Source organism: Bos indicus x Bos taurus, chromosome 1, assembly GCF_003369695.1.
Source record: "Bos indicus x Bos taurus breed Angus x Brahman F1 hybrid chromosome 1, Bos_hybrid_MaternalHap_v2.0, whole genome shotgun sequence".
Taxonomy (NCBI): Eukaryota; Metazoa; Chordata; class Mammalia; order Artiodactyla; family Bovidae; genus Bos; species Bos indicus x Bos taurus.
This window is the reverse complement of record NC_040076.1, coordinates 57,905,760-57,933,014: the sequence shown is the minus strand read 5'-3', so window position 1 is coordinate 57,933,014 and position 27,255 is coordinate 57,905,760. Positions and strand designations below refer to the sequence as shown.

Sequence of the window (27,255 nt, the reverse complement as noted above, 5' to 3'; positions counted from 1 at the left end):
TTTGGGATGATTGTTCTCTCAGTTACAGTGATGCACAACTTCTTTAAAGCCTTTTTTTTTTTTTTTTTAAGGAAAAAAAAAAAAGTATTGGTAGATTAAAGGTGGCTTCTCCAATATTGTGGCTCTGTTTTGTTTTGCAGGTCTTTTGCATCTTTTTCCCTTCAACACTCAGCCTCCAAAGTGCATCTTTCCTTTTGTGTTAACTCTCTTCTCCTTAAGAAGTGATGCCTTCCCAAGACTGCCACCTTGGGTTCTGCACACTTCCTGGTCGGGTTATGATTGCCCAGTGTTGTGTTGTTTTTTTTTAAGCATTTGCATACTTAGAATGGACTTTTTCTTTCTACAGGTAGTTTTTGCCACCGTTAGGCTCTCAGCTCTCCTTTTCTCTTTGCGGTCATTTTGAGCTGCCCCCATTCTTTGCAAAGGTTTCCTGCAGGAGCTCAAGAAATAACTTTGTTGGAATTTGATACTTATTTTTATACTTATATTTGAAGTTAGTAGTATTCTCTCTCTTCCAGTAATATAGAAGGTTTGGGTTGTGTGCTGTTGTATTTGCTTTTCTGTTTCACTGTACAGTGTTTAGAGGATATGTAGAGTCATTCAAGTTTAGCTGGTCACCATTTTCTTCAGAATACCTGGAAATATGTATCATCTTTTAAGTACTTTTCTTTCAGAACCTAAATGTAACTAATCTTGTACAGAATAACTTTTATTCTTTACACTTGAAGTAAATAATTTTTTTCATTGAGTAGGTTAAGATTAGTTTTATCTGATTAGTTGTTTGAAAAGGCAGTTTCTAATTTATGAATACCTTATATCTCAAAATGTTACTTATTGACTGCTGAGCATGGGGTATTAATAGAAGATGAATTAGACTTGGAATCTGGGGACTAGGCCTTTGGTTACTTACTATTTAGATCATCTCTGGTCTTTATTTCCTCAGTTGTAAAATATGAGGAGGGTAGAAAATAAGACTTCTAAGGTGCCTTCTGGTCTGAAAATTTCTGTGAATTCTGTGAGTTCTTGTGAGCACGGAATTGATTTCTCATATGATAATATTATACATTATCAGTACATCTGTAACCCAGTCCTCAGAAATCTCTACTGAGTCATTGGTGTTTTTTGGGGTCAGCACATTCCAAGTGAGGAAGCAGTGGTTGTAAGCCTCTTACTTAACCCTCATCACTACCTTCCTTCCTCTGTAGACCTTTGTATTACAGGCTAGGGGGAGGAAGAGGTGATGTTGGAGGCATTCATCGTGCGAAAAAAGGGAGAAAGAATTGAGAAGAAGAAATCCCAAGTGGCAGAAACCAAATGACAAGGAAAATTGCTCTTTCCAGTAGGCTTGGGTAGCTTCTTTTGGATGGGATGTAAATTAGAGATGCTAATATTCCTAAGTTGTCTCTGAAATAAAGTCATTAAAATACTGTTATAATTGATGCTGCCATAAAAGAGAATTGGTGCACTTGTCCTTCTCTCCAGAGCCTGCTTTCCTAACAGTGACTCCTAATTTGAGCGTCTTTTGCAATCTGAAGAGTAAGGATTTCTCAAATCAAGTCCTGGTTTCTTTTTACGTAAGAGTTCTTCTCTCAATTTCTCTCTTTCCTCTTGTGTTTCAGCAAGAAGAAAAGCAGGCTGCATATTCATTGTGTGCGTGTGCACGTGTGGTCTCTTCAGTCTTGACTCTCTGTGACCCTGTGACCTAGCCTGTCAAACTCTCTGTCAATGGGGATTCTCCAGGCAGGAATACTGGAGTGGGTTTCCAAGCCCTCCTCCAGGGGATCTTCCCGACCCAGGGATCGAACCTGATCTCTTATGTCTCCTGTGTTGGCAGGCAGGTTCACCACTATCTCCACCTGCACGTTCAGTACTTTTCCTTGTAAACCTTGACAGATAAATATCCAGTTTCATTGCTTACAAATTCTGCTTCCCCACACAACTCAACTTTTCTACTGCTTTATAGTAAGGATTGCCCTTTTCCCAGTTTCCAATAACATGTTCTTCGTTTTCTTCAGAATCCTCACCAGAAGCTCCTTTAATATTCATATTTCTACCAGCATTCTATTTATGATGATACGTTATTTTCTCAGATGATACAGGCTTTCTCTACCATGCTTCTCACTTACTCTTGAGTCTTAAATGTAAGAATCTTTAACATTCATATTTCTACCAATAATCTTTTTAAGGCAATCAGGTTTTTTCTGTTGTTGTTCAGAACTTCAGTTGCTGAGTCATGTCCAACTCTTTGCAACCCCATGGACTGTAGCACGCCAGGCTCCTCTGTCCTCCACTATCTCCCAGAGTTTGCTCAGGTTCGTGAGTCAGTGAGGAGGCTTTTTCTATCGTTCACCTAAAAATTATTCTAGCCTTTATTCATTATCCAGTTCCAAAGCTACTTTCATATTTTTAGGTATTTGTTATACCAGCACCCCATATCTAGATACCAGAATCTGTATTAATTTTCTGGGGCTGTGTTAACAAATTTCTACAAACTTGGTGGCTTCAAACAGCAGATATTTATTCTCTCACAGTTCTAGGGGCCAGAAATCCTAAATCAGTTCCACTAGACTAAAGTGACGATGTTGGTATTGCCACGTTCCCTCTGGGTGCTCTAAGCGAGAATCCATTCCTTACTCTTTCAGCTTCTGGTGGCTGAAGGTGTTCTTTGCTTGTGTCCACGTCACTCCAGTCTCTGCCTCCACCTTCATGTCACCTTCTCTGCTTGTGTGCATCAAAATCTCCCTCTGCTTCCCTCTTACAGATGCATATGATTGCATTCAGGGCCCACTTGGAGAATCCAGAATCATCTTGCTATCTCAGGATCCTTAGCTTTATCACACCTGCAAAGTCCCTTCTTAGTCAGATAAGGTAACATTCACAAGTTCCAGGGATTAAGTTATGCATGTCTTTTTAGAGGGCCGTTCTTAAGCCTACCATAGATAGTATTGGATTATTATTTTGTTGTTGCTGTTTGATACAACCTGATTCTTAAAAGTATAAACATTAGGAGACAGTAATGGAGTTCAAACTGGTTTGGATTTTCCCAAGTTGTACAGAAATCTCATTATGACACTTTTCTTAGGATTTGTCCTGAAGGTTGTATTTAGACCTAACTTATACTATGCGATGCAGGAGACCCAGGTTCAATCCCTGGGTTGGGAAGACCCCCTGGAGAAGGAAATGGCAACCCACTCCAGTGTTCTTGCCTGGAGAATCCCACGGACAGAGGAGCCTAGCAGGCTACAGTCCATGGGGTCCAAGAGTTGGACAGGACTTAGTGACTAAACCACCACCACCTATACTGTGTTGCAGTAGGAGTCTTCTTGATGCTTTGATGACTAGCCATAATGTGCTTGGACCACATTACAGGCCTTTTGTTAGTTAAACTTTGTAGCAGCTAGTGTTCAATGTGCTGTCCACAGGTTGCTTGAAAGCAGCTCCACTAGGTTGAGGTTTTTGGAGTCACTTCCTCTGTTGTTTTAAATAAGACTTCCTCTGTTGTTTTCTCATAACAGTTTCATTGATTTATAGTTCATATACCATACAATCTACCCATTTAAAGTATAATATTAAAAGAATTTGAGATTTTTTTTTAGTATATTCATTGAATTGTGTGACCCATAGTCAGTTTCAGAACATTTTCATTACCCTCAAAAGAAGCCCCACACTCTTTAATAATCAGATCCCATTTTCTCCCAAACCTTTCAGCCCAATCTAATCTATTAAATGAATATGTGTGTGTGTGTTTTTTTTTTTAAATCTCTGTAGATTTGCCTATTCTGGACATTTTTTATGTAGAATCATGCAAAATGTGATCTTTTGTGTCTGATGTCTGTCACATGATTTCAAGATTCATCCATATTTGTAGTGTGTTAGCACTTCATTTTTTTTTTAACCACTGAATAATGTTCTTTTGTGTGAACAGAACACATTTTACTTATTCATTCATCAGCTGGTAGACATTTGGGTTGTTTCTACTTTTAGCACCTGCCCCTTTTAAATATTAGCCCAATTGGGAAATAGGCAAACAAATGAGACAACTAGAGATTGAAAAATCGGCTTTATCACTGATAAAGATGATTACAGCAAAAGGCAGCCCTTTCTCACCCCCTGCACTGCAGCTCTTCTCATTCCTTCTTCCCGCCTCCCTGACACACAGGGGCAGAATCTGCTCCCGTCACTTTACTTCAGTGATGAGCAGAGACTGTGCTTGGAGAACCAGCTCCTTCATCAAAACCATATACTTTCTCTAGAGAAAGAGAGGGGAGAATGGAGCCCATAGCACAAAACTTCAGAAAGGGCAGATCACTCTTGTTTTGGGAGCCATCCTAGCTAGGAAACTGGAAGGGAGATGAACAGTACCTTCTAACACCAAGATTGGCATTTTAGTTCTTACTTGGTAAATTAAAGCAAAACATATTTCTCTTTGATTACGAATTATTAAATGTTTCTTCACATCAAACATGTAAACAGTTGAACAAGTTAAATGATAGTACTTACTAATTCTAACATAACTTGTTGTCCTGTAATTTATAGGTTTCTCCACCAAATAAAGGAAGAAAATTCTGAGTTAATAAATAAACTATGGACTGATATTCAGCAGAAAGTAGCAACACAGTCACAAATGACAGCCTCTTCAGGAACTCCATCATCTGCTTCTCCATCAGGAGAACAAAAAGGTTTGGTTCCCCCACTCTATTATTTCTCCCAGAGTAGTAGCTTACTTTCTTACTTAAACCCAATAATTTTTTTAAGGAATGTTGCTTGGTTTTTACTGTCTTAGCCTGATTGGTAAATACTGATTGACCTGTTGATTGAAATGCTTAAAAATATTTTTATTGTTCACTTGAGATTCTTTTGGAATTGTAGCTGCTTTGAATGCTACCAATGCTGTTAAGAGAATCCATACAAGGCTTCAACCTGAAGAATCTACTGAGGCTCTAGACTCAAGCTATGTTGTGGGACAGGTGCTAAACTCAAGGAAGCAAAAACAGCTGCTAAATAAAGGTTCAGTCTCTTAACTGACAAAATGGGTTATTATGACTCAGGGAACTCAAACGGGGGCTCTGTATCAACCTACAGAGGGGTGGGATGGGGAGGTTATACACATTTAAAATAAATAAATAAAATAAATTCTCTGTTTTGGAAGCATAAAAAAACAAAACAAAACAACTATGTAACTTGATATAGCTATCTTAGCTTCTTAGTACATGTCTCTCAAACTCATCCAGTCAGATCCTGCAGAGTAAGAGGTTGTTGAATGGTAGCCATTTAGTGCCTCCTTTTATTCCATGTAACTCTAGAAGGATGGTTCTCATTCATTTATTATAGATAGTATAAATCTGGTTTAAACAGTATAGATTCTTTATGAGAAAATGATGATAGCTTCTGTAAAAAATACCTTTTATAAATTGTGAGCAACAGTCAAACATTTTTGTAGTTTAATTTTTCCTGGTCTTAATGTAGAATGACTTCTGTCATTATCAGTGAAAAGAAAACCAGATTCACGTGCTCCTTCCAAACAGAAGAGTAGCATGTTATCAGCCAGCACAGCCTCCACAGACTTACCAAGTAGCAGTAACCCCAGCCTGGATGTCCTCAAACACATGATACATGAAGTGGAACATGAAATAGAAGAGTACGAGCGGTGGACAGGCCGCGAGGTCCAAGGACTCCAGAAGAGCCAGGGTCTCACCGGCTTCACCCTGTCCCTTGTGAGCTCACTCTGTCGCCTGGTTCGGTACCTTAAAGAGGTAAGGTTGTTAGTCTACTCTTCTACTAGACTGATGGCAGAACTGGGTAGGTTTTTCCCCTCTGCACTTAAATTATTGCATTCTCCAAATAAAATATTTTCAATTTGAGTAGCTTTGTTTAAAATGCCTCAGCTTTGGATTATCTGTTGGCAAGGTTTTGCCTCTTAATTTTCCTCTACATCCTGATAAAGATATGCCAGATAAGTGGTGTTGATTTTAGTTTGGTAATAGGTAATAATTAAGTGATAATTAGGTCAATCTGCTATAAATAAAATTATATCTTGCACTAATAGTTAATATTACTGTTTGGCAGTTATAGATTAAACTACTAATCATGTCCTCATTCTACTGTTTTTCTCTGCTTGCTAGACCCACTTTAGTTCAGTTTGGTGAGTGGTATACTTGTGATCTGTAGACACAGATCAGGAAAATTCTTTTCTGATTCCTCCAGCTCCATTTTTCTTTCTCAAGATTGCTTTGGCTAGGGACTTCCCTCATGGTCCAGTGGTTTAGAATCTGCCTGGCAATGCAGGGGACGTGAATTAGATCCCTGGTTGGGAAACTAAGTTCCCACATGTCGCAGAGCAACTGAGCCTGTGTGCTGCAGCTACTGAGACTGTGCACTCTGGAGCCTGTATGCCACAGCTAGAGAGGGCACTGCAATGCAAGATCCCTGTGTTGCAATGAAGACCCTGCATGCTGCAACTAAGACCCGATGCAGCCAAATATGTTTTAAAAGAGATTGCTTTGGCTATTTGGGGACTTTTGTGTTTCTATACAGATTTTAAGATTTTTTTTGTCTTAGATTTACAAAAGAATGACATTGGTAACTTGATAGAAACTACGTTAAATCTGTAGATTACTTTGGGTAGTATAGTCATTTTGACAATACTGATTCTTCCAATCCAAGAATGTGGTATATCTTTCTGTTTGTGTCATTTTCAATTTCTTTTATCAGTGACTTATGGTTTATATAGGTCTTTTGTCTCCTTAGGTAGGTTTGTTCCTAGGTGTTTTCCTCTTTTTGATGTGATAGTAAATGGAATAGTTTCCTTAATTTCTTTTTTTTATAGTAAGTGTACAGAAATGTATTAATTTTATATAATACAACTTTACAAGATGTATTGATGAGCTCTAGTAGTTTTCTACTAGCATCTTTAGGATTTTCTATGTATAGTAGTAATATTAGTCGCTCAGTTGTGTCTAACTCTTTGTGACCCCATGGACTGTAGCCTGTCAGGCTCCTCTGTCCATGGAATTCTCCAGACAAGAATACTGGAGTGGGTTGGCATTCCTTTCTCCAAGCATCTTTAGGATTTTCTGTGTATAGTATCATGTAATCTGCAAATCTCACAGTTTTACTTCCTTTTATCCAATTTGGATTTTATTTCTTTTTCTTCTCTAATAACCATGGCTAGGACTTCCAAAACTATGTTGCATAAAAGTGACGAGAGTGGACATCTTTGTCTTGTTCCTGATCTTAGAGGAAATTTTTTCAGCTTTTCACTGTTGAGTATGATGTTTGCTGTGGGTTTGCATATATGGCCTTTAATATGTTGAGGTAGGATTCCCTCTGTGCTTTCTTTCTGAAGAGTTTTTATCATAAATGGATGTTGGATTTTGACAAAAGCTCTTTCTGCATCTATTGAGATGATCATGGTTTTTATTTTTCAGTTTGTTAACATGGTATCTCATGAGGATTGATTTGCAGATATTGAAAAATCCTTGCATCCCTGGAATAAATCCTGCTTGCTAATGGCGTGTGATTATTTTAACATATTGTTGGATTCAGTTTGCTAGTATTTTGTGGAATATTTTTGTGTCTGTCTTCATCAGTGATATTGGCCTGTAATTTTCTTTTTTGTTGGATCTTTGTCTGGTTTTGGTATCAGGGTGATGGTGGCCTCATAGAATGAGTTTGGGAGTGTTCCTTCCTCAGCAGATTTTGAAATAATTTCAGAAATATAGGTGTTAACGCTTCTCTAATGTTTGATAGAATTCACCTGTGAAGCCATCAGGTCCTGGGCTTTTGTTTGTTGTAAGTTTTTAATTCAGATGTTGTATTTAGTGTGTCCCAGAGGTCTCTTAAACTGTCACTTCTTTTCATTCTTTTTTCATTATTCTCTTCCATGGCAGTTCTTTCCACCATTCTTCCAGCTCACTTATCTGTTCTGCCTCATTTATTCTGCAATAATTTCTTCTAGTATATTTTTTGTCTCAGTTATTATATTGTTCATCTCTGTTTATTCTTTATATCTTCTAACTCTCTGTTAAATATTTCATGTATCTTCTCAGTCATGCCTCCATTCTTTTTCTGAGATCTTAGATCATCTTTACTAACATTACTCTGAATTCTTTTTCAGGTAGATTGCCTAGCTCCATTTCACTTAGCTGTTCTTCTGGGGCTTTATCTTATTCCTTTGTCTGGAACATAATCCTGTGCTGTTTCATTTTGTTTAACTTTCCGTGTTTGTGTTTCCATGGGGTTCTTGTTTATAGTTTCTCTTCTGGTGTCTACCTCCTAGTGGATGAGGCTTTTCTCAGAGGTTTGTGCAGGTTTCTTGGTGGGAGGGACTGGTGCCTGCCACTGGTGGGTGGAGCCGAGTCTTGTACCTCTGGTGGGCAGGGCTGTGTCAAAGTGTGTGTTTAGAGATGGCTGTAGACTCAGGAAGACTTTAAGCAGCCTGTTTGCTGGTGGGTGGGGCCGTGTTCCTGCCGCATTGGTTGTTTGGCCTGAGACATCCCACCACTGGAGCCTTTGGACTGTTGGGTGAAGCTAGGTCTTGGCATCAAAGTGGGGGCATCCAGGACAGCTCACGCCAGTGAATACCCAGTACCTCCACAACCAACGTCCTTGTTTCTACGGTGAGCCACAGCCACCATCTGCCTCCCTGAGAGACCCTCCAAGACCAGCAAGTAGGTCTGGCACAGGCTCCTATGAAGTCACTGCCTTTTCCCCTGGGTCCTGGTATGCATACTTAGCCTGTGCCTTCCAAAAGTGAAATTTCTGTTTCTCCCAGTTCTGTGCAGTTCCAGTGATCAAGCTCTACTGGCTTTCAAAGCCAAATACTCTAGGGGCTCCTCCTCCTGATGCCAGACTGGGGAGCCTGATGTCAGATTCTGAACTCTCCTGTGGGAGAACTTCTGTGATATAGTTATTTTCCAGTTTGTGGGCTGCCCACCCAGAGTTGATGGGGTTTTATTGTATCATGAATGCACCCCTCCTACAATCCTGTTGTGGCTGCTGCTTTGTCTTTGGAAGTAGAATATCTTTTTTATCTGTAGATGGTTATTCAGCATTTAGTTGTGATTTTGGTGTTTTCATGATAGGAGGTGAGCTCAGGTCCTTCTACTTTACCATCTTGTGGAGATCTATCTAAATTTGCTTTTTACAGGTTTGTTTTACTGTCAGACTTGTGACAGTCTTAACATTCTTACATCTATAGGTTAGGAATCTCTAGGAGTGTATTTTTGGCTCTCCGAACATATTACAGGCTTAGAAGCATGTACATTTTAGTTAATCACTTGTTTTATGAAGCTTAATCATTTAAACCTGTTTTTTATTTTTAATTATGTTTTAAGAAACTTAATTTTTGAACTGGTGATACATTTACCATGGTATGCAATTCAAAGATAACAAAAGACTGTATGGAGAAAAATCTCATTCCGACCCCTGACTTTCACTTAACATGTTTACTTCCTGTAGCCAACTGTCATTTTCAGTCTGTCCTAGAGATGGCCTACATATATTCAAGCGGTTTGTATATGTACTTCCTTCCATTGTCTTCTACAAAAATTGTAGTTGTTTGATTCTACACATCATTCTGTTCATTGTTTTATATTAAAAGAAAGGAAGACGATAAAGCAGCACATTTTAATGAAATATAAACCTTTTAATAAAAATATTTAATTCTTATTACTGTCACATAATATATACTTTGTAAGTATTCTCTTCTTTGATAGCTTTGATTAGAAACTTTTAATTTGCAACATGTGATGCTATGGAGGGGAGTTTATTTGATTGTTTTTTTTTTTTTGGTAGAGTGAGCTCCAACTGCGTAAAGAAGTAGAGACAAGGCAGCGACTAGAAGAAGCATTAGGTGATCATCGAGAGCTCATTGATGCGCTGACAGCTGAAGTTCTTTTCCTTAGAGAAGAAAATACTGCTACCCAGGTATTTAGATGAGATCCCAAACTTTTCTGTGTTTAGTAGTATAAAACATCTTTATAGATGTATGAGATTCTCTTTTAGTTGCCTTTGATTTAGTTGTGCTGGTGTGATAATTTATCACTTCTTTAGTATCCTCAACAGTAACTTTTCAAGAACATTTATTATATTGGAGGTACTATAGGAGAAACTTGAATTATAAATAGTGTAGAATAAATATCCTGTCTTTAAGAAACTTATATTTACTGGGGAAGACAGAATCTACGTTTAAATAATAACGACTCATATTATAGTGGTTTATCCAATATGTGAAATGAGTGTTGTGACAGCTGCTTTTCATTTTTAAATAACAGAGGATACCCTGTGAGGAACCCTCCTACAATATATGCCATTTAAAGTTGTTTATAGTATCTTCAGTATCTTTATTCATCTTTTTGTCAAGCAGTGTTTATAATAATTACTGATACTTTTATTTATCAGCCACAAGAGACTAGGAAATCAGTAGTAGACAAGTTGTGTTTGTGTCAATGGACATTAGATATATGACATGCAATTTTTATTGATATATAGTTCACATACAGTTTCTTTAAAACTGAAGTATAATTGTTTTACAGTGTTGTGTTAGCTTCTACTATACAGCAAGAATCAGCTATATGTGTGCATATATCCCCTCCCTCTTGAGTCTTCTTCCCACCCCCACCGTCCCACACCTCTAGGTCATCACAGAGCACCGAGCTGAGCTCCCTGTGCTATGCAGCGCTTCCCACTAGCTATCTGTTTTATGCATGGTAGTGTATTTGCTACTCTCTCAATTCATCCCACCCTCTCCTTCCCCTCCTGTGTCCACAGTCCATTCTCTATGTCTGTGTCTCTATTCCTGCCCTGCAAATATATTTTTCAGTTCAATTTTTCTAGATTCCCTATATATGCATTAATATATGATATTTGTTTTTCTTTTTCTGACTTACTTCACTCTATATGACAGACTCTAGATATAGTTCACATACCATTTAACACACCCTTTTGTAGTGTACAATTTGGTGTTTTTTTCTGTGCCGGTACCATTGTCTAACTCCAGAGTATTTTCATCATCCCAGAGAGAAATTCCACACACATTATCATTCACTGTACTCCCTTCAGCCCCTGGAAACCACACATCTGCTGTATGTCTTTATAGATTTGCCTAATCTGAATATTTTATCTAAGTGGAATCATGCAGTATGTGGTCTTTGGTGTCTGGCTTCATTCACAGCACATCATGTTTTCCGGGTTCATCCGTGTTGTCCTGTGTGTCAGTACTGCATTATTCCTCTTTATTGCTCAATAATATCCTAGTATGGGCTCTACCACACTTTGATTATCCATTCATTAGCTGAAGGACATTTGAGTTGTTTCTACCTTTTGGGTATGATGAATGAATAATGCTGCTGTGGATGTTCATGTACAAGTATTTGTGTGAACGTACATGCATGCTAAGTCTCTTCAGTCGTGTCCAACTCTTTACAACCCTATGGACTGTAGCCTACCCAGGCTCCTCTGCCTATGGGATTTTCCAGGCGAGAATAGTGAAGTGGGTTGCCATGCCTTCCTCCAGGGGATCTTCCCAACCCAGGGATCAAACCCATGTCTCTTACATCGCCTATATTGGCAGGTGGGTTCTTTACCACTAGTGACACCTCAGTTCAGTTCAGTTCAGTCGCTGAGTCGTGTCCGACTCTTTGTGACCCCATGAATTGCAGCACGCCAAGCCTCCCTGTCCATCACCAACTCCTGGAGCTCACCCAAACTCACACCTAGGAAGCCCCACTTGTGCGAGCATATGTTTTCAATTCTCTTAGGAAGATAGGCACTTTTAAAGTGTACTAATATGTTCAGCAAATCTTTATTGAGCACTTACTGTGTATCTGGCACTGTTCTAGGTGCAGGAAATAGAGTAGTGAATGACACAAAAAATCTAGGTCCTCAAGGAACTTACATTCTAAATTAACTCTGCCCCCTAAAAAGTGAAGTGTATTGTTAGTTAGATGCTTATTATGTATTATAAAGAAAAAGAAAGCTAGTAAGAGGGATGGGAAGTGTCTGGGATGGGAGGGTATAAATGGGACAGGACATGTCTGTCTGAGGAGATGAGAGAGCGAGCCTGCCAATAGCTAAGCGAAGAGCATTCACTGCAGAGGAGCAGCAAGGGCTTAGGTCCTGAGGTGGGAGCATGGCTGTTGAGCTCAAAAGCCACCAAGGAGACCAGGGTGGCAGGAGTGGGATGTGGGAGAGGGAGCACAGGAGGAGACGGGAGCAGGGAAGTCAGATCACAGGGGCCCTGCAGGCTGGGTGAGGGCTTGGACTTTTGTTGTGAATGAAATAGAAAACCACAAAAGGGATTTGGGCAGAAATGTGATCTAACTCAGTTTTAAGAGAATCAGTCTGGGCGGCTGTTTTGAAATTAGATCAGAGATCACCACCCTGTCTCTGTTTATGGTGACCTTAGTGTCTCAGGATGGAGAAGGAAATGGCAACCCACTCCAGTACCTTTGCCGGGAAAATCCCACTGGACAGAGGAGCCCGGTAGGCTACAGTCCATGGGGTCGCAAAGAGTCGGATATGACTGAGCGACTTCACTTTTCCCTTTAGTGTCTCAGGACACCCCTAGGCCAGAGAAATACCCAGCAGCTCCATATACTAAGTAGTTAGTGTCAAACAACTCAGTAAGTATTTGTGCATCAACAACTTAGATGCTGTGTGAAAAAAATAATACATGAAAACTGATAGAAAAAGTCTTTTTTTATTCATGATTAATAACCACAGTTATTTAGTAATGGAATATGTATACCTATTGGGCATTGTACAGCTTCTCATAGCCTGGAATCATATTGAACACCATCACTCATATTTCCTGTTCCATAATTATTTTTATGCAGTGTTGCTTTTTTAGCACAGCAGCTACTGAAAACTCAGCCTTAGGAAGATATGGTATCATCAAAAGGAGTGTATCTTGATCTAATGTTGAATCTGTGAACACTTCGAGCTAGTAGGTCACTAGTACCTGACAGATGTTGAGCATCAGCAGTTCCCTTGAGAATTTAGAAACGTCCTGTGGTGCCCCCGTGAGTCCGTACTGGTGCTCCAGGGCGCAGGTTGGGATCAGTGAAGGACCTGACTGTAGGTGGTCAAACACAGAAGCAGAACATTACAGACAGGAGTCCAGAATAATTCGGGTGAGACATGGCAGCTTGGTTGAGGTTGTAAGTGGGATAGGTTGTGAAAAGTAACCAAATTCTGATGAAGTCAACCCCAAGGATTTGCTGATGGACAGGATATGGAGTGAAGGAGAAGATGTGAAAGAAGAGGCAGAGTTTTGGCCTGAGCAGTTAGAAGAATGGAGTTGTTATGGATGAGGCGGGAATGTTTAGGAGGAGTTTGGTTTTTTGTATTTTAAGTTTGAGAAGCCTATGTGAGTTCCTCATGGAGATGTTGAGTGAGCTATCGGATATGTGATGTGGGTTTTGGGAAAAATTTGGACAGATATAAAAATGTTTATTATATATCATTCAACAGTCCTACTAATAATACTTCTGACTTCTGACCACACCTGGCGTTTAGCAAATGTCTGTTCATGTTGGAGCTGTGTATGTCTCTTTGTATATGTACAGTTGATCCTTAAACTGCACCAGTTGGAACTGTGCTGGTTCACTTATATGTGAAGCTTTTTCAATATGTATGTACTACAGTACTACAGTCTGTGGCTGTAGTGGAATCTATGGATGCAGAACCTTGAATATGGAGGGCCAGTGGTAGTTATACATGAATTTTCCCTGTACAGAGTGTTGATGCCCCTGGAACCCTGTCTAGTTCAAGTGTCAACTGTAATATAATACACATATACATATATATAATCTCTTAACACTATTTTGTATATATTACCATACATTTTTATAATGCTTATGTTTATCAGTTTAAATACCTGAATAATATTCTGTTGAGTTTCCTCCTTGGTCTTTTGAGTAGCTTAAGAGTCAGTAGGTATCATCATCAGTCAATAGGTATAAACTCTATTATAAAAGAGATTTTATAAATTGAAAGCCCTATGAAAAGGTTCATTCTTACTGTTGTAGCAGTGTATTTATTAATTAATAATATTCCATGGTGTATTTAACCATTCTTCTATCAAGAAATTTAAAAAAATGTTTATAATTATATATTTTCATGAATGCATGATTTTAGTATATGAATAAAAGTCTGAAATTCCCAGAGTATTTAAAACAATGATGTAGATATACACACCTAGGTGATTTGCTGTCTGATAAGCCAATGATATTATTTTGTTCATTTTTCTCTAGGCGAGACTTCAGCAGTACATGATCACAACAGATGAGCAGCTTATATCACTCACACATGCCATTAAGAACTGTCCTGTGATAAGTAACAAAGAAAGTCAGGCCTTAGAAAGGGGAGCCACAAGTCAGAGACATATAGATAATCCAGGTGAGAAGAATCCTACTATTCCAGATGAGCATTAAAATACTTTCAGAGAAAACAAAACTGTAAATCTGTATCTAGCTATTGTCTGTTCATGGATAGATAGTATTATCACCATTACATTTGCCATATTTATTCCAGCTAATATTTATTGGATACTTGCTCTATCCCAGGTTCTTTTAGAGTGTTTTACATGTATTATCTCATTTAATTCTCATAATATAGCTCTCATTTAATTTTCAAAAGAATTCTTCACTCAGTCTTATGAGATAGTGTCATTGTTATCCCCATTTTTTAGATGAGAAAACTAAGGCTTGGAGAGAGGGTTGGTAACTTAATAAAGTCACACAAATAGAAAGTAACACAACTAGCTTCCTAGACATGTGGGAATTTAGTGCCAGCACCTTTAATTAGGGTACCCCCGGTTTGGGAGGGGAAGAGATGGTCTTGAGAAGAAAAAAATACTGAATTTCAGAAATTCATGACCTTAGTTCATTCATGGTGATGCTTTCAAAGCCTTTCTTCACCTTGTGTGCCACCGTCATACGTCGTGGGCCGAATAGGACACTGAGCATTTTTTGTTTTTTATTTTGATGTATGTCTCTGTTTAGAAAGAGTTTTATGTATTTAGGAGTGTTTTCTTAGAAGTGGCTGACTCTAAAATTTAACTTGCATGAGGTAAACTCAATGGCGAGGGCAGATCTTCAAGGGCAGTGCTTTTCTCCAAAATAGCCACTTCCTCCCAGTGCTGGCATCACAGGAGCTTGGCCCCTGAGTGGCTGCTCAGTGAGGGTGTGGACTAGAAAGTGAGGACTCCAGAGGCCACGTGATTTTGCCCTCTGTGGAAATGCACCTAAGTCTAAATGCCTGAAGTGTGCTCATAACTCCTTTGAGTACTAATAGCCTCTCATCTTCAGAGGACCCAGCCGTAAATGCTAGTGTCTCCATGCCATTGATGTTCAGAGGAGAAGATGTGGTTGAGTTCCCACAGGAAGATTTGCCTGTGAAACTGTCTCAGGTGCCAAACCCTCCAGAAAGTGGGAACCTGGCCAGCAGTCTTCCAGGACATATATTTGAGCCAGCAGTGTTGCTAACACCGCCCAGGCAGAAGAGCAACTCGGAATTCTCTCCTTTGCAGGACGGTAAGCAGGCTTCTTCTAAAGTTATATGGCAGTTGTTTTTCTTTGCTTCATATATGTCATACAATATGTTCATTGTTCCCTCATAAACAGAATTTGAAAAGATACTGATGACCATATATAACCTTTTAGCTGAAGGAGAGTTTTTCAGAGTGGTTTATACCATGTGCATTATACCTATGGTGAAATGTGACAGTGAATTTCATTATGTATCTGTTCCATCAGGCATTGTAAATGTCAGTTAAACTCAGATCAAAGGACCAAGTCCTCAGCAATGAAATGCAGAGTAAGGGGGTATCCCATTTGTCTGGATGGTCCAGGGGTATTGTTGTTCAGTCGCTCAGTCGCATCTGACTCTTTGCGACCCTATGGACTGCAGCATGCCAGGCTTCCCTGTCCTTCCCCATCTCCCAGAGCTTGCTCAAACTCATGTCCATTGAGTCAGTGATGTCATCTCGTCCTCTGTTGTCCCCTTTTCCTGCTTTCAGTCTTCCCAGCATCAGGGCCTTTTCTAATGCGTTGGCTCTTTGCATCAGGTGGCCAAAGTATTGGAGTTTGAGCATCATTCCTTCCAATGAATAGTCAGGATTGATTTTGTTTAGAACTGACTGATTTCCTTTAGGACTGACTGATTTCCTTGCTCTCCAGGGAACTCTCAAGAGTCTTCTCCTGCACCTCAGTTTGAAAGCCTCAGTTCTTCAGTGCTTAGTCTCCTTTATGGTCCAGCTCTCACATTCGTACATGATACTGGAAAAACCATAGCTTTGACTATGGGCCTTTGTTGGCCAAGTGATGTCTCTGCTTTTTAATATGCTGTCTAGGTTGGTCATAGCTTTTCTTCCAAGGAGCCAGTGTCTTTTAATTTCATGGCTGCAGTCACTGTTTGCAGTGATTTTGGAGCCCAAGCAAATAAAGCTTTTACCTGACTCTAAATGTTAAGTTCTTCATGTCATGATACTGGTTTCTTCTCTTACTATTCTTTCTGTTTAAATAATCTCACTTGTTCTTGTGGCTTCCAATACCTTCTATATGCCAGTGACCTCCAGTTTTAGATCTTTGCCTAGATGATCTCTTGAGTATCTGAACTATGTTTCATCTCCTTGGATGGATATATAGGTACCTTAAGCTTAGCATGTTCAAAACAATTCTTGATAATCCTCCTTCCCCTAAATCTGTTCTCCTGATGGGCTCCATCTCACCAAACAGCATCACATTTTCCCTGCATTTTCACTCACTTCTTGCTTTCAGTGCATCACTTGCAGTTTGGTTGCCAAGACATTTCTCGGATGTGTCTACTTCTCTCCTTCTTCATAGCCAACATACCTTAGTCAAAGCTACCATCATCTTTCTTCTTGACTATTATGGTTGCTTGCTGGTCTCCCTACTTCTCCTCCTGGACCTTCTAATTTCTATAGCATTTAGTAAATGTAAATTATGTAAATTGAGTTGTGGACAAACCTCCAGATTTCATTGCTCTTGGATTAAATTATAAAATTTCTAACATGGCTTAAAAAGCTCTGTGAGAAATGGCCCCTGCATGCTTCTCTAGTCTTATATACTGTATTCCCCGATGCTCTGTTGTTGGTATGCCACAGCCAGACTGGCCTCCTTTCTTTCCTCTTTCCTATTTTGGGGCCTTCACATATGTTGTTATCTCTGATTGTAATGTTCTTTGCTCCACTCTCTGCCACATATGTAATCATTTAAGTGTCACTTCTTGGGACTTCCCTGGGGTCCAGTGGTTACGACTCTGTGCTCCTAATGCAGGGGCTGCAGGTTTGACTCCTGATTGGGGTACTAAGATCCACATGTAGAGTAGCCAAAAAAACCTCCCAAAACACAAAGCAAAAAGGTAAATAAAAACTTTACTTCTTCAGAGATACTTCCTCATCCATCTTTAGTTTACATTATGTGTCTATACTCCCCCCAGGATTCCCAGATATGAGTTAATGTATGTGTTAAAATGTGAACTAGGTAGATGGTTTTTCACAAGGTTGTTGATAAAGCTCCAAGGATTATAAAAGACTCTGTACTTGATTATTAGGAGTAGTATTGCTGGTATATTCCCTGTTAAAATAATTGAGACATTCAGAAACCAAATCCTTCCTTTGAAATGCTTCTCAAATGCTAACTTCTAAGTGGGGGGGAGCTCATAAGATGACCATAGTGCCAACTGTGGCTCAACAGTACATGTTTATTGTGTTCTAACCATATCTGCAGTATTGAGGAGGACTGTTCAAACTCGTCCTGCTCCACGAATTCCTCCGACCGTGGAAATAATTGAAAAGGAACAAAATTGGGAAAAGAAGACCTTACCTGTTGGCGCAGACATTCAGAACTCAAGTGACGAGAGTCACCTCTTCACTCAGAGGTGGAGGGCCTCTCACATGGGAGAAGACTCGCAGAGCAAAACCCAGGCTCCTTTTGTTAGCCTCTCACAGCCTCTCTGCAGTTCCCAGTCAAGCATGCAGCAATCAAGAAACCCCACACTCTCAGAAGAACCCCTGGTGCTGGGAGACGGGCAGCAGCTTAGAACAAATGAGACGTTAATACAGAGAAAGGACATCATGGCACGAATTGCGGAGTTGACCCTGCAGAATTCAGCCATCAGGGCACATCTGAATAATATTATTGGTCCAGGGGGAGAACAAGGGGACGGACTTCGGGAGTTTAACAGACAGGAGACAAGTCATGCCAGCGACACGATGGCTGTGAGTACCAGTTAAGGATCGACTCCAGATGTATGGGAATTTAAGTTTATTACTGGAGCATCTAGAAATGACCCTGGATATCTTTGAGGCTGGTGCTAGAGGGCTTATGCTTTGTCATGTCCTCATCACAGAATAAGTAGAGGTTATTTATCAGTTTATGTCCCACACACATTAGAAGAGGACATAAAATTTAAATGGGGAAATGAACGAGGAAAATAGGACAAAAGTAAAATGGGTAGAAAAGCTAAAATTAAGCTAGGAATGAAATTTTTAATATACAATGTAGAATAAATATGTTTTGAACGTTTGCCACACAACTGCATTTTAATTGAAATCATTTTTACTCTCAAAGGGGCTCATAAAAGAGAGTTGCATGTAGTTGGCCCTCAACTCATGAGTAGTTAATTTCTTAGGACACAATGCATTCTCCTATGGAAATGATGTTTTAAAGAATTATTGAAGTCAGACTTTTATGTATATGAATTATCTGGGGATCTTGCTAACATGCAGTCTCTGATTGAGTGGGTCTGAGGTAGAACCTGTGCATTCCTAATAAGTTTCAAATGATATTGGTCTGAGGATTACGTTTTGAGGAGCAAAAGTCTACACACTGAACACATTTGAGTCAGTTCTAATGAGATGGATGAACCTAAAACCTATTGTACAGAGTGAAATGAGTCAGAAAGAGAAAGATGAATATCATATTCTAACACATATGTACAGAATCTAGAAAAATGGTTCTGAAGAATTTATTTATAGGGCACAGTGGAGAAACAGACATAGAGAATAGACTTATGGACATGGGGAGAGGGGAGGAGAGGGTGAGATGTATGGAAAGAGTAACATGGAAACTTACACTACCATATGTAAAATAGATAGCCACCAGGAATCTGCTGTATGGCTCAGGAAACTCAAACAGGGGCTCTGTATCAACCTAGAGGGGTTGGGTGGGGAGGGAGATGGGAGCGAGTTTCAAAAGGGAAAGGATATATGTATACCTATGGCTGATTCTTGTTGAGGCTTGACAGAAAACAGCAAAAGTCTGTAAAGCAATTATCCTTCAATAAAAAGTAAGTTAATTTTTTTAAAAAAGACCAAAAAAAAAGAAAAAGTCTACATACTGTTGTGCTGAAATTTTGTAAGTTAAGTACACTGTGGGCTGACCTGGCAGTGTAAACCTTCATTGCCTTGCTTATGGGGAGAAAAGGGACTCTAAGTTCCAATTGTGAAACATGCCTTTATGCTGATCCCAGTGATGGGAGAGACTTCTTTTTACCTTGCCACGAAGCCAGGGTGGCACCTCTGAGTGTTCCGATGGGGACGAGGCCGTAGAAAGGAGCTGGCCAGCTTCATGGATTAAGGGATCCATAGTGATGGCTTCCATAAGGGTTTTAGCAGCAGTGGATTGAGGATTCCTATGAAGAAGGTTGGGAGAGAGTGGAGGTGAGGGCCATCTCTGTCAGCTCTGGCTCAGGAGGAATGTGAGTATCGAGTCACAGAAACAGCCATCATAAGGGACTGGCAGAAGAAGCCAAGAAGGAGATCAGGAGTGGGCTGCGGTCATCGATACACACTGTCTCAGTTCTAGTCAATGGAAACATTTCTGTTTTTGCAGAGTTTTGAAGATTATTTGAAGCAGGCAACTCTTGGTTTTAAAAAGACCACAGAATTAAAAATTGAGCTTACCCCCTTTTCCCACTGGGATAACAATCAGGCAAGAGAGGAGAATGTAGTTTTATTGTGTTCACTACTCTTTTTGATATAATCAGAATTACTGAGTGATTTTTAATTCATACTATTTTACTGTCTCTTTTTTAACTAATGAGTGTAAACTGCAAATTAGTGACTCCTATTAGGAGCTGTTTTTCCCTCAAAGGGACATATTTAACGAAATGAAATACTTAAGAGTAACATATACATTTCTTTCAGGAATTTTCACATCAAACTTTCGTGATATTTCTTGAGTGGCTTCTTCTTACTCTTACCTCCCATACTCTTTTACAGTCACCAACCTTCTGAAATCAGGTATCTCAGGCCAAAAGCAGCCTGGGAGGGCTGATGTGTGGTCAGAAGGAGTGATTTGATTCCTAGAAATCTTTGCCAAATAGCTCACGGTGCATGAAGATTATGATTATAGAATCATCTGTTTCAACTACAACAGAACCTCTTGTGTATATTATGATTCAAACCCCAGACCTGTCTTTAAATAGGGATTACTTAGAAGCCAATCACTGGGAGAAGTATCTTGCTTATGTGGTCTTTGTGCAGCTCAGCAAACACTAAGAAATGCAGGAAAGCTTTGCTTTGTCCCACAGTCACTCTACATGGACAGAGGGACTAGAAGGCTTATGTGGTACTGATATTAGAAGGATAAATATCCCTCCACTTTAGCCTTTATTTTTAAATTAAGAGATCTGTAAATTCTGTTACTGTTTGCCTATTATTCAAGTTTGCATGTAGCAAGGACTGCTGCTGCTGCTGCTGCTAAGTTGCTTCAGTCATGTCCGACTCTGTGCGACCCCATAGACGGCAGCCCACCAGGCTCCTCCACCCGTGGGATTTTCCAGGCAAGAGTACTGGAGTGGGTCGCCATTGCCTTCTCCGAGCAAGGACTATGAATACTAATTTGCTGGCTCTTAGAGGAAAAGTTTATTTTTACAAAAAGTAAGAATTGTTTGGATTATTTTTAACATGGAGTCTGTGTCTTTTTTTTGTTTTTTAAGACTTTTCCAGCAGTGCAACCTCTGACACCAAGTAGCATGGAGGAACGGATTGCAGAACTGAATCGACAGAGTATGGAGGCTCGTGGAAAACTCTTGCAGTTAATAGAGCAGCAGAAGCTTCTTGGCTTGAATCCTTCCTCTCCACCAGTATCACCTGTGCAGTCGCCTCTCAGAGCATGGGCTGGTTAGTCACAGATTCATAATTTAAAAGCTTAGATGCATGGAAACTTTCACTTTCTTGTCTATGAGTGTATGTTTAGCTAAAGGAAGTTTCAAGCCCATGTATTTCAGGGGCTTCAATTGTATATAGAAAGAAACAGAACTCAGTGACAGAAATGGGACCAGAAGGCCAGTCTCCACTCTAGCTTCTGGAAAGCTATCCATGGTGCCTGCAGTCCATCTTTGGTGTCTGAGTTCCTAAGTTGCCCTCCATGTAAATGGGATCAGTTACAGTACATGATTAATTTATGGCATATGCTGCAGCTAATTATAAACATGACGATCAAAATGATCATTTAGAATTTCATGAACAACAAATTACAAGTTATTATTCTGTGAAAGCCTTTAAAACATTTTCATTTGTAAGTTAAACTTTGTATTCATTGTTACATTTAGGAGATGTGGAATGCTAGAGGGAATTCTAAACAATAGAAATATAACTGAAAAATTAGTTGTCATAGTGATCACATTCTAAAAGATACTGATGAAACAAAGTAGACCTCAAGTTGCTCTTTAGCCAAAAATTGAATTATTAAGACCCTTAAGGGGTAGAGCTGCATAAAGATTCCAGAGAGACTAATTGGGCCTGGTATACAGAGAAGGTTCTAAGTGTCAGGAAAAGACAAAGCTCTGTATCAGTAAGTGTTGTGCTCCCTGAGGTGTTCAGGCAATGCTGTTTTAAAGATTCCTACGTCCTGTGGCTGGTTGACGGAAAGGGCAATGGCACCCCACTCCAGTACTCTTGCCTGGAAAATCCCATGGACGGAGGAGCCTGGTAGGCTGCAGTCCACGGGGTCGCTAAGAGTCGGACACAACTGAGCGACTTCACTTTCACTTTTCACTTTCATGCATTGGAATAGGAAATGGCACCCCACTCCAGTGTTCTTGCCTGGAGAATCCCAGGGACGGGGGAGCCTGGTGGGCTGCTGTTTATGGGGTTGTACAGAGTCGGACACGACTGAAGCGACTTAGCGGCAGCAGCAGCAGTGGCTGGTTGAAGTAGGTTGCCTTTAAAGGACCTACCAATAAGACTTTTACTCTCAGAGTTATTTCCTTTTTGACACTTAACAGACCCAGAAAACAGAGTGATTTGGAAAGTACTAGAAAGTGGTGGATAGTGCATTTCCTTAAGGCCCTTCCTCTTTGTTTATTCTGGGCTCCTTTCACCTTACAGCCTTGTCTACTGTTCTTCACAGTCAGAAAGTCTAGAGGCAACTTCTGACTAGAATACATAAGTGAAATCGCTCAATGTCTATGAATACCAACTATGTGCCACTGTGTTCTGGGCACTGGGGATACTGCATCGAACAGGACAAGTTCCCGCCCGGCTTGACTACACCAGGGTTCCAGTTGGGGAGCAGACAATACAAATAAATAAATATATGAGACACTGTCAGTTAATGCCAAGTATAGTGAAGAAAAATAAAGCAGATCACTCTTAAGAATAATCTTGTGATAAAATGAGACATCTATTTCAGTAGTTCTTTGAGGGTAATACTTTCCTTTTTGTTGGCTCATTTAGTTTTTGACACCGCTCAGAGCAGACAAAGCTGATACAACTCTTTGATAAATAAGTAAATCGAGACACAAAGAGGTTGAGTGATTTGTCTGAAGTTCTAAAGCAAATTGGTAGATTTGCAGCCTTGTTCTTTCTATTCCAGTGCTTGTTTGTCTAAGGTATTCTTAAGTGAAATTCTTGGTTTCACAGGAACCTCTGTGGACTATAATGATAAAGATAAAAATAAATCATTTGCCATGAAGAACCTCTTTTGTTTTCTAGGGTAACCAAGGAAAATGTTGTAAAATTGAAAGAGTGTCATTACTCTTAAATCCCAGAAAGCACTAGTTTTAAGCAGTGATTCACAGGAGCATTGGCTGAGCCTTTCATGAGTAGATATTTAGTAAATATTTGTTGACTGATTATCTACTGAAATATTGAAAATGTACATAATTATAGTTGCCATTGGCCATATGAACTCTTCAGCCAACTTTCCCCTCCAAATTTAATGTCTTCAGTAATGGCAGTAATGTAATAGATTTAGAAGATGTAGTTTTACTGCATAACTCCAGAAATTTTCTTTTTCCTTTTTTTTGGAAAGCTTTAGATAAGCAGCTCTAACCAGGATCTCTTGTTCTTTAGGATAGGTCTTAATTTCTGTTTTTCACTTGAGGATCTGACATGATACCACTTGTCTGAAGATTTTGTCTCTCTAAGAACTGGCATGCTCCTGAATTGACACTAGTAACTACAATTTTTTGTCTCACAGTTTGTTTTTAAAAAACACCTTGAAGTGTATTTGTGGGCCATTATAATAAAAATATAGACAGAACCCTCAAATTTATAATGTAAAATTTGCAGTAAGACAGAAATCAAGTTAAATTTTAATTTTCATTGTAATGAAAGGTAATGTAACTAATGTTTATTTTTATATTATAGAAGGAGGAAAGAGGACAATTGAGGTGTCTATTCCTGGAGCAGAAGCCCCAGAAAGCTCAAAATGCAGTACTGACTCTCCTACTAGTGGGCTAAATTCAAGAAGGTAGGGTTAAAATCAAAAGCATGGTTTGTGTTTCATGCTTTTTTTGAAAATAATATAATCTGACTTAGATTCAGATAGATTTACTCATGTAGAGAAAATCAAGTGATTGGGGAGGAGAATTTGGAGGGCAGGGAAAAGGAGTGAGGAAAAATCCTTCATTAAGTAGAAAAACATTGGGTTGGTTATTGAAACAAAAATGGGATAATGGCACATATGTGGAGCACTTTATGGGTTACAAAATCTGGAGGTAATATGTGACAGTGTGGATAAATTGAGCAGTAGTATTTTGTTCTTTACAGTAAGTGAAACCAAAGCTCATACAGCTAATTGGGTGGTTTGCTTAAATGGGACATGTGGCTGGTAAATGAGGATGTGCCTGGCTCTCTGTATCCACTCTACATGCTACCACTATACTGCTCCAAGTCTCATTACTCTTCCATGACTTCGGCCTTGTCCCCCACCCCTCCACATCTGTACTTCCTCTTTTAATGTTAAAAACTTATCTGTATGGTAGTGTAATGGTCTTTATACATTTCATTCAGTCTTTCTGTAAACCTAAAAATACTCCAAAAAGGAAAATCTACTAATTAAAACAAGGCTTAGGTTGGTAAAAATGTGTTACAAATAATTTACCTCATTTGGATTTAAGTCAGCCATTCCATTTCAAGCTCTTGGCAATATTGAGAATTGTGTCTTGTATCATTTTTAAAGGTTAATAATGATAGATTACTCTCTCACTTTTTCTTTTTTTTTTTTTTTTTCTCTTACATAGATCTTCAGGGGCTGCTAGTAATTCTTGTTCTCCTTTAAATGCCACCTCAGGAAGTGGGCGCTTGACACCTCTTAATCCAAGAGCAAAGGTATATGATAAAGTGTAATTGTGAAATGTGCGTAGAGGTTCGGAGGGCAAAGTGTGTAGAGTGGAAGGTGGTTGATTTGGCAATGGTCGTGCTTAATTATTATTCCTGTTATCTTAAAGATAATATACAATGCTCAGAAGAAAAGAAACACTAATTCACCTTCATTAGAAAAAGCAAGCATGCACTTCTTTTGTTTTCTAGGGTAACTGAGGAATAGAATGCAATTCAATGATTGCAACAAAGATGGACGTTATTGTTTCCTGCAGAGCATTCTAAATAGTGTGGCAAGACACACAGGGGTGTCTTGGGTGGGCTGTGGGTTTATGAGGTTCTGGTTTCCAAGGTCCTTGCTGTGGCTTTGTAGGCCTTGGGATAGCTGGAGCCCTGGCACTGGTCACTCTCCTTGTCACTCTGCCCCAGTGTGCCACAGAGAGGTTTCATGCCACATTTAGAGAGTTCCAGCACAAACGGTTAATAAATGTCTTACATATTTGTATGTATTCTGATTTATTACAGGAATATATAGAAACTAAACTTTTCTTACAATGTATCCCGATTTTTTGCAAAAGGAATGTTTCTGTGCTGGTAATACAGCAAAATATATTAATAACTCTCCTTTGTTTGGTCATAGCAAATTGTGAGGATAACTTTAACATCATAAACATTACGTTTGCAAATGTGAGCTAACAACTGTTTGATGGGGGACAATCATCTTTGCTCTTCTTATTACTAGCTTCAGGAATTAGACCAAATAGTGAGTGCTTCAGTAAGTGTTGAGTATTTATAGTCCAAATTAATTGATAGGCTCAGATAGCCCAGTTGCCTAGCACTGGAAGATTTGTCTGTTCTTTGCTGTTTCTTACATCCTAAAAAGAGCTTTAATGTAAACTATTTTATATAATCTGCCCTTAATTTCTGGAATTTAGTAACATTTAATTTACCAAGATCAAATAACTTTTTGTTATTTTAAAAAGTTGTATGTATGACTTGCATAAAATACTGGATTGATCCTTTTTTAAAAAATAGGCCTCCCAAACCAATAAGGAGATCTGTTGACCAGGGAATATTTGGGAATGTCTCTGTTACAGGATAAAAATTGACAGTATTGATAATTTTTAGTACCATTCAGCGGTATAGGGTAACTTTGGTTCTTTTACTTGGTATGAGTAATTATAAATCTTGAGTGGTCTTGTGCTCCTGATTACTTTCTAAAGCCTTTTTGCATCTTTGTTCAACAGATTGAGAAACAAAATGAAGAAGGCTGGTTTGCTCTTTCTACCCACGTGTCATAAGTGAGGTCGAGTTGTAGAGTTTGTTTTCAGTAATATGTTCTTGAACTTCCCCCTTTCCATGCTCCTGCTTTCAAGTTTCTGTGTTTTTCTTTCAGATAAAACTTAACAAAGATCTTGTGAATTAGCACTAACGGAACCAAGAAATAAAGCAATTACTTTAATTTCTGCCTTTTCAAATAGATTTCCGACAAATAGCCTTGTAAATAAAATTTGACTAGAGGAAAATTAAAATTGTGTATTCTAATAAATTCAAGGGTTTTTTCAGTATTATATTTTTATCTTTATCATCTTTATTCAGAATTTTTTGGTCTAGTATATCTTAATTGTTGTTTATTTTTTTCTGAAGAACTAAGTTGGTTTTCATGTAACTTACAATAAAAAGCCTCTGTGTGACTAAATTCTGGCTTTCAGAAAAATTTAACACCCCCTTTTTGGGGAAGTTGCTGTGTCTATCACTTTTTCTATCAAGTAAATGTATGGTTTTCAAAAGTAAGCATGGGAGTATTTGTTTATATTTGCTTAAGCAGGTAAGAGTGGTTTATATATTATAAAGTTCTTCAGTTCAGTTCAGTTCACTCATTGTGCCTGACTCAATCCCATGGACTGTACCATACCAGGCTTCCCTGTCCACCACCAACTCGTGCAGAGCTTGCTTAAACTCATGTCCATCAAGTCAGTAATGCCGTCTCATCCTCTGTGGTCCCCTTCTCCTCCTGCCCTCAATCTTTCCTAGCATTGCTGTCTTTTCCAAAGAGTCAGCTCTTCACATCAGGTGGCCAAAGTACTGGAGCTTCAGCTTCAGCATCAGTCCTTCCAATGAACATTTTAGGATTGACTGGTTTGATCTCCTTGCAATACAAGGGACCCTCAAGAGTCTTCTCTTCACTATAAAATTCTTACATAGTCTTCAAATGTGAAAATGTCACATTAGTTATGGTAATGTATGTTAAATAAATAACAATTGAGCTTGAATATCTCAGTACAGGAACATTGATTTACGGCTTATTTAATGTTTGGGACAGAATTGAGTACAAAACGTTGCTAGCACATTTCCCCAGCCTATAATCTACTATACCTTCAGGGTAAATTTTTCTTAAGGTACCTGTTTGGGCTCACATATTGGTTGCTATTTTAAACTTGGGTTTTGGCATGGTCTCTGCTCCTTGGCTCTATGATAGGAATTCTCAGCCTAAGTGAGGTGCGACTGGGAAGGGGAAACACATTGAAACTACTTGGGGGAACTTTCTCAGACAGCACAGGTATCACTGATTAGATTTATGTGAAGTCATCTGTGTGCATTTGCATTACTGCAGATTCTTCCATCTGTATTGCACTTTTTAAAACTTGGTATTTAATAAATACTTTCCCTGTCTGGCA

At 39.1% G+C, this 27,255-nt stretch overlaps 1 protein-coding gene across 5 annotated transcripts in view; it reads left to right on the top strand.

Annotated features, from left to right (window-relative positions):
• SPICE1 (spindle and centriole associated protein 1) overlaps window positions 1-27,255 on the top strand; it is a 59,143-nt gene extending 31,888 nt beyond the window's left edge. For 3 of the 5 annotated variants that reach the window (XM_027521930.1, XM_027521853.1, XM_027522082.1), the window contains 11 exons: window positions 4,537-4,679; window positions 4,870-5,007; window positions 5,488-5,753; window positions 9,796-9,927; window positions 14,256-14,400; window positions 15,312-15,536; window positions 17,754-18,244; window positions 20,968-21,151; window positions 23,624-23,726; window positions 24,499-24,586; window positions 25,825-26,371. In XM_027521930.1, the coding sequence (XP_027377731.1) occupies window positions 4,537-4,679; window positions 4,870-5,007; window positions 5,488-5,753; window positions 9,796-9,927; window positions 14,256-14,400; window positions 15,312-15,536; window positions 17,754-18,244; window positions 20,968-21,151; window positions 23,624-23,726; window positions 24,499-24,586; window positions 25,825-25,878 (1,969 nt within the window). In that variant the 3' untranslated portion in view covers window positions 25,879-26,371. Of the gene's footprint in view, window positions 1-4,536; window positions 4,680-4,869; window positions 5,008-5,487; window positions 5,754-9,795; window positions 9,928-14,255; window positions 14,401-15,311; window positions 15,537-17,753; window positions 18,245-20,967; window positions 21,152-23,623; window positions 23,727-24,498; window positions 24,587-25,824 lie in introns of all 5 variants that reach the window. The other 2 variants (XM_027522013.1, XM_027521770.1) reach the window with 2 other exon arrangements.